Below are 8,284 nucleotides of genomic sequence, written 5' to 3' on the forward strand. Positions count from 1 at the left end.
TACTATATAGTTCGCACAGGCTTATGCAGCCGAGGTTGTTTGTATCCAGCGCCTCAGTTCCATGGTTCTGATTTCAAAGAAACGATCAAGTCTCCGTCATCAAACGGTACTATCCTTTCACAAGTATCAATCTCCTCTTGCGACGTAGCTACCAAAATGTGATGCTTGTGTCCATGTTTTGTAACACACAGCTTGGCAATTAGAGCCCAATCCGTAACTTAAGTGAAGATCTCCTCTCTCCTTTGATAGTAGGTTGAAAATGGTCAGTAATTCATAACGACAGTGATTGTCTCATGAATTTAGTTTCTCTACATCATAGATTTTTCGTTTGGGAGCTTTCTGTATGGTTAAACTTGCTTTCACTTTCAGTACCTTTAATTTCCTGGTATTTCTTTTTATCACAAAGTCATTTAACTGCTAATACCCTTTTGCTTAACTTATTTGTTGAATTATTTAATTTAATCATACAATTGCTATTTATTAGTTGCCATTTATCTAGAGCTTAAACGGGTCAAGGACTCACAAAATTAAATTATGCATATACCTCAACTTCAAATGAAGAAAATCTGGTTCGTCAGTTATTCCCAAAGAAGCTACATTTGATACATAAGTTTACTGTAACTTACTTATATGTAACCTCATTGTTAATCTCGGAGGCTGCACTATTACAGGTCATAGCTTGATTAGTAATTTAAGTTTATTCGTCTCATACTTTAGATTAGTACACCAATTTGTATTCACAACGAACTATAACGCATCTGTACTTTAGAGCATACACTGCCAACTCGTGTATGAATTATATTCCCTGCTTTATATGCTATATTCGTGATGATTCTGAATGTCTTGGCACTGATGTACATTTCGTTTAAATATAAACATTTCTGTACGAAACATTCATCTGTCTCAAAACAATTTCTGTACATAAGTTACGACTCAATTCTGAAGCCTGCTATAGGTTTGTGTCTTTGTTATCCGTCTTCGTTGTAGCTGCCTTTGGGACGAATGTGAGTGTTTATTTCCATGTACACTCTAAAGCAAAAGAAACGGCGCACCTCGAAGGAGTTACGCTAATTGGTCACAAATGGATATTCATACAGGCATCGACGGAAAGCGCAAAATTGTAATGCCCGCTTGATGATTGTGTGAAACTCCAACGCAATTTCTCCGCACAGCTGCCAAGGATAGCAAACAAAGGACATGAGGCATAAAGTCTCCAAGAGTTTCATTCCATGTACTGAACTGGACAGTAACTGTGACTCGCAGACAGGTGCCTGAACAATACATTTAAGAGCGGACGTGTGGTTCGGCTCAAAGAAGCCAGTTGGAGTAATTGGCGAATCGCTCGACGTTTGAATAGGAGCGATGCCACCATTGGACGATGTTGACAGTAATGGGTGAACCGTGGCCAAAGACAGCGTCAAGAAGGAAGCGGTCGACCTAGAGAGACGACAGAACGTGAGGACCGTGGAGTTGTCAGAGATGTACTCAGAGTACCAGATTCATCATTATCGTCGATCCGACGTGCAACTGGTGCTTCGTTGACCACAGTGACCATTAATAGGTGGATAACAGAAAGGGGACTGAGTTGACGGCGCCACTTGCGCCGACTACCATTGACCTCTGCATACCGACAAGCACGTTTGTAGTTATATTGAACATATTCGGCATGGAGTCTAATTGACTAAAGTAGTACTGTCATCATTGATGAGTCCCGCTTTGAACAGAACCCTAATGACTATCGAAGTCGTGTCTGGTGAGGTCCCAGACAGCAGTGGGTACCAACTGAGTATCGCCCACCATACTGGCCGACAACCAGGAAGACGCCTTACCGTTACCCTTACAGCAGAGCGGTACGTCTACGATGTTCTACGTTCCCTTTTGTTGGCCCTCCCGTACATGGCGAGAGTTTCTACTGGTTGTCTTAGTGCTTGCTAAAACCCTACCTTGGCCAACTGATCTCTCTCCAGTTGAGAACGTTTGGAGCATTGTGGTCAAGGTCCTCCAACTGCCATTGTAGCAGTAGTAACCGATCTAACAAGTGCGCCAGACACTTGCTGTCTTATATAGGCGTTGCCGACCTAAACGCCGTATTCTGCCTGTTTACATCTCTCTGCATTTGAATACGCATACCTATACCAGTTTCTTTGTAGCTTCACTGTACTAGTCCTGTTTGTAAAAACGCATTGTATACCAGATGATATTACACACTCCTTTAATATAAACTGAGGTGATATAAGTCATAACAAGTCGTTGGAAGTCCCATGCAGAAATAATGAGTCATGCTGCCTCTGTAGCCGTCCATAACTGCGAAAGTGTTTCCAGTGCAGGCTCTTGCGCACCAACTAACCTCTCGATTATGTCCCATTAATGTCCGATGGGATTCATGTTGGGTGATCTCGGAGGCCAAATCATTCGCTCGAATTGTCCAGAATGTTCTTCAAATCAATCTCGAACAACTATGGCCTGGTGACACTGAGCATTATCATCCATAAGAATTCCATCTTTCTTTGAGAACTTCGTCCCCAAGTAAACGAATATATCCATTTTCAGTCAATGATCGTTTCTGTTAGACCATTATTAAGCCAACAGCAGCTTGCACAGTGCCTTGTTTATAGCTTGAATCCATGGTTTCGTGGGGTCTGCGCTACTCTCGAACCTTCCCATCACCTGTTAACAACTGAACTCGGGAATTATCTTCCCAGACAACGGTTCTCCAGTCATGCAGGGTCCAACCTATATGGTCATGAGCCCAGAACAGGCGATGCAGCTGATGTGCTGTTAGCAAAGGCATTCACGTCGGTCATCTGCAGCCAGAGCCCATCAAGCCTGTGATATTCAGTCCTCAGAAAGTACAATACAAGGGGCACAGTAATGAAAAAAATCTCTGATGCTACAGTGCTGTGATGCAATTGCCACTGCTGCGGCCACAACTCAGGCATACGCCGTTGTGTCGCTCTTCCACAGCATTCAGTTAATCCGAACACGAGCTGGATGTCAGTCAACTCTTCATCACTAAACTTGTGCACACTGCTGCGTATCATTATAAACGACTAATACCGGAAAACAAACCCTAAACAGAATCCTTCATTACCACAGTCTGACATTTGATCTGGGCTTTGAATGAAAGTATGAATTTCTGACTAAATCTCTTGCATTGAGCTGAAGACTCTTTCTCTAAAGCACGTCAGGTTTTTGCACCGTCATCATTAGGATCATCATTGTCTGTACCTAATGAAATCGGGAGTCAATTACAGAAAGATAGAGGCGAAATGGTGCCATAAAATGGTAAAAAAGTAGCGTATGAATTAGATGAAACAAATTTGGTGATCTGGACACTTAATAGCTGGCGGCATAACTTCCGTTTACGTTTGCCTGCGAATGAACGCTTTATGTCCTTCCTTTTGTGTATCACTTTTCCTTCACATGTGATACAACAGCAGTTGTCAGCCATCATGTTTATTTCCCAATGACCTTGATAACGATGTTCCAGAGTATTAAATTCTTGGCTGAACCGCTCATCTTGCTTCTCTGATGCCGCAGTCAAACTGTCCTGATGACTGTCTAGGAATGTCACTAGAAAAAAAGTAGTTGTAGGGAGACTTTGCATCCTCACTGTTTGAACAAGTGTGGTATAATCTTCCAATAAGTCCTTGTAATCAGGCTGCTTATTCTTGCCATGAAAACGACGCATAATATTTTTTAATCTTCTCCAAGCTTACTGCTCTGTTCCCATCATTGGCATGTAAAGGTATTCATCAGCAATCTACATTTTTTCTACTTTCCAACCTATAGTTTTGGGAATTTGCTACGGAGGCATTGTAAACAGTTTCCTGTTTTGTCCAGTCCTATCACATAATGCTTCATCAGTCCTGATTTAATTTGCAGTGGAGGCAATAAAATGTTATCTGGATTACCCTAATGTTTATTCATAATTCTCATCGATCCTGTTATCAAACATTTTCTCTTAGGCCATTCTCTCAGGCTTATGAGGTGTCCAACTGTCCCATTCACAAATATGGCAAGGCATGTTGTTGCACCCTCTTTTCTGGCCGAGGAAAATGCGAGTAACTTCAAAATCATCTCATATAAGCCACTGGTGTTTTTCATTTTGAATGAGTACATTCGGGGCACTGTATGTCTTTTTTAAGTGCATGAACACGCAGTTGGAATGCTAGCTTATTTCCATATGTAAGAATACTGCTTTTAATCGTCGCTTCGATGGATCTATAAATAAACTTCATTGCTTACCGTTATGCTTTTCAGCTACTTCTTTCACCACTAATCCGCCGATGTTTTTGAGAACTTCTTAAATCAACTTCAACAAATAATTTCCTAAAGCCTGTATCACGAATTCTGAGCACTGGATATGATGCAAGGTGTGCGAGTAAATTATTTTCACAAATTGTGCTGAATCTTTTGACCGTCCCAAGTCTTTCACGAAATTATTAAGTCCTGTTTGTGGAAGAGGTTTTGGGTTACAAAATTGGTACCACATTCGAAGTATTCGGGTTCAGCATTTTCGCGACTTACTTCCGGTTCAAGGAATTCAAATGTATCCAGTGGGATCGGTGGGGAGTGGATCAGCAGCCCTAGACCAAGAGGGAAAGATCTAATCGCCGAATCTAAGTTCAGATATAAAACTTTGTTGTTCATGATTCTTTTGTTGTATACCAATAGTTTCATCATACAGAAGTACCAGTCATCTACGTGATTCTTCTGTTCGGGCCGTACCACAGGAATAGCGAAATTCAAACATTTCAGTTTACCATCACTGCATACTTAACTGTTTCACGCAATTACGTCACACAATGTATGAACTAAATGACTTCTTCTGATCCCTGAGCTTCATGCGGAAATAAGCAAGCTATGACTTCTGCACGACTTCTCTTATTTGTCTGTGTATTTTACCTACAACATAAGTTTCGCATATATAACAAAATATATCTGTCAGTACCGGGCGTGAGTCGTGCTTCGGTAGCTCAGACCCGGGAAAGGCAAAGGTCCTGAGTTCGAGTCTCGGTCGCGCACACAGTTTTAATCTGCCAGGAAGTTTCATATCAGTGCACACTCCGCTGCAGAGTGAAAATCTCATTCTGGATATTTCACCCACTGCTTTTCTGTTATTTTGAACACGGCTTCGATGAAATAGCACCACTCACAGCAACGCGCGTAAGCACCTTCTTCTAGTTCCCGTATTCACACAACTCTATATTTCAGCTACAATAAGCAAACGTCAGCGTCAAAGTTAATTCTCCCTCTCTACTTCGCCATGCTACAAACAATCTTGCTACGTTTATATAAATTCCACTACATCATACAGATTCCGCAGCTGACAGTAAACACTACAGTTGCGTTAAGAGAACTACGTTTCAGTAGTTCTGGTACACTACATAAATGAGATGACGTAGTAAATGGTAGCTTTACTGGTAGTATTGGTAGCACTTGTGGGAAAAGAAACATAAATGAGTGTGTAACAGAGACACTGGGAGCCAACGACTTCTCTTTGTTTCTTTGGTTGTTAATTTTGTACATAATTAGAACTGCACACCATTCAGTATTAGTTGAATGTGGATTTTATATCCTTACAGAATATAAATCATATTTTATAAGTAATGAAATTAGTAGATCCTGTAGCTTTTGCGGCTTTATGTAACCATAGAGATTACATTTGAGGCAAGCACAATTTAGATGCACAAGCATGAAAATATATTTAATTATTGTTGTTATTTTGTACTCAGTACAGCGTTCTTCATGAGATCGAAGACAGAAGTTTCCTGTTATTAATGATAAATGCGGAAACTGTTTGTTAACGATAGAAACATGTTTTATGTAAGTTCAACGAAGTATTGAAGCAATGTTTGATGAATTTTTGTTTTCTGTTTTTTTTTTTTTACATTTTTGTTAAGGAAATCGGGTTTTCTAGTGCTGTATATGATAATTATGTATTGCTTTCTTTATTTTTACTACAACATCCTCATTGTTTCACATTACAAATCGACATTTTAGAATGAAACCTGAGTTAGAAAATGACTATTTAAATTTTGCTACAAATACTCGTTACTTTCAAGTAATAGGCATTATGATAACTATGCAAAACAAAAATTTTCCTAGGATTACGCGGCCCATTATAAATCCTCAATCCGTTTGTAGACAATTCATAACATACGATTTTTCGGGGAGTCTACTTAGATACAGATTGCATACGCAAAGAAAGCGATCGTTATGAGGTAACGCTCGATAGGTAAGCAATACACGTAACGTACAGATAACGTGGGGACGACCGTAACTGACCAAAGCTACTGGAAAAACTACTGTGCTTATTTAGGACAGACTACAACAGCCTTCAGTAGTATTACAAATCTATTAAATAGTAAATAGGCCGCAGTAGGTTGGCAGGAGGGGTATCTGTGAGGAGAAAACTGAGTGTGATAGAAAAATTCTGACATCAATGTCCTGTCCAAGGCTGCCAAATTAGTAATGACCACCACTTACTTTCCAAACTCCAGAACTCACATCGGTGTGTCAAATTAATGCAAGCTCGTGGGCGAAGAATAAAGTGGGAACTACAGCGAGTAACAAGGGCGAACAAATTTGCAAGGGAGACACACGGTACATACCACCTGCACTGAACTCTTAATATAGAACTTTTAATATAGTAACGGTACAGAGAGAAATTGGGGTACTAAATGAAACGGAATAATAACTTTGTAAGGAATACCAAGCCACTTAGAAAAAAACCCTGAACAACCCCCTAAATTTTTGTGTTAGAGTTGGAGTTTACCCTGTGTAAGTACTCTCCTCGCTTTCACCCTGCCTCACTTTTACTCGTTGTACTGAACTGGCTCTCTTTTTTTTTTGTACTTCACAGAGCTGCTGCCCGAAATGCTCGCGACGGGATGCGCCAAGTGTAGCGAGAAGCAGAAGCATTCGATGACTAAGTACTTTGGGCACGTCTCGCGCAAACACCCCGAACTCTTCAAGCAGTTCCTCGACAAGTACGACCCCGCTGGCGAACAACTGGACAAGATTAGAATCGCAGCCTGACACGCACCTACAGATCTTCAACATGCCTGCTTTCATCTCTGGGAAGACGCATTCATGTGTTAATAACAACCAGCTTGTTTCTGCTAAAGAATTTTCCTGTAATGAGTGTCAACTTTACAATTGAAGTTCTGTATAGCAATATAAACTATGTGCATCTCATGTGTAATGGTTTTCAATTTTAGCCTAGATTCCTTACTTCGAGCCAGGAAATTTTATACATTACAATTGCAGAACTGTGAGGTTCCTTTCAGATTGATTCGCTATTAGTCTCACGGCTTCTGTAGTAAATGTATGTTCACTCAATGTTTCTTTCCTTATTTGTTAGCTTACAGTGCTTCCAGTGTATCGAAGTACGTGACGCAGACCTTTGACAGTGTTCAGTTCGCTACCAACATCGTTTCATACTGAAGTCCAGACTGAAAGAGGAACATACTGCACAACTCTGTTTTCTGCTGTACAACCATATCTAATTTCGAAGGTTTCCATACGGTAGTAATAAGAAGTGGATTTCAGAAAATAAAATTGATGGAACATCCTAGAGTAACGTAAGCCATATCTCGGGGTGCCTTCATACTGCCTCAAAGAGCCAACTGAGTCTAAAGGTTGAGGATCCAGAGGGCCATCGTCTTTCGTATTAAAACAGCAGACAAGTATAGATTTAGGAAAAACGGGTGTACTCAAGTATAGACATTAACAAAACCTCAGAGAAATGGGAAACGAGGTTCTTTCAGAAAGGAACAAAATACTCACCTCGAGCATATGATAAAGGTAAGCTCTGATAGAATTCTAATATTGACTACAGTGACAATTAGAACAGAAATAATCATACAAATTATTCAGCAACCAAAACAATGTCCCAAAAACAGATGAAAAATGCAACTCTGTAACAAGGAAAACATATTCATAGCACTAGAAGGATTAAAATGCAAGGGTTCTACTGATTGACGAATGAAGTTGTTCGTTATAGGCTTAAACCAAGTAATAAATCGTAACATATTAACTGATCTAAAACATTCATATTTCAACCCGTTATCTTTCATGACGCCGAATTTGTCTCATTCATGTTTCAACTGTTATACCTTCAAATGTAAACCTAGAAAATACAAAAAAAAAAACACAAGTACGTTCCTTTCATAAATTTAAAAACTTTTTTCCAGCAATGTGTTCTGTTTGCTCTATACGCATTTCGTCTTTTACATTAAGGTGTCTTCAGTGAATTTAGCCTGAAATCATACAGTTC

At 40.0% G+C, this 8,284-nt stretch overlaps 1 protein-coding gene across 1 annotated transcript in view; it reads left to right on the top strand.

Moving 5' to 3' along the window:
• LOC126484157 (ejaculatory bulb-specific protein 3-like) overlaps positions 1-7,203 on the top strand; it is a 30,816-nt gene extending 23,613 nt beyond the window's left edge. The window contains exon 3 of the mRNA XM_050107553.1: positions 6,869-7,203. Coding sequence (XP_049963510.1) covers positions 6,869-7,044 — 176 coding nt within the window. The 3' untranslated portion in view covers positions 7,045-7,203. The remainder of the gene's footprint in view (positions 1-6,868) is intronic.
• The last annotated feature ends 1,081 nt before the right edge of the window (positions 7,204-8,284 follow it).

This window comes from Schistocerca serialis, chromosome 6 (genome assembly GCF_023864345.2).
Source record: "Schistocerca serialis cubense isolate TAMUIC-IGC-003099 chromosome 6, iqSchSeri2.2, whole genome shotgun sequence".
Lineage (NCBI taxonomy): Eukaryota > Metazoa > Arthropoda > Insecta > Orthoptera > Acrididae > Schistocerca > Schistocerca serialis.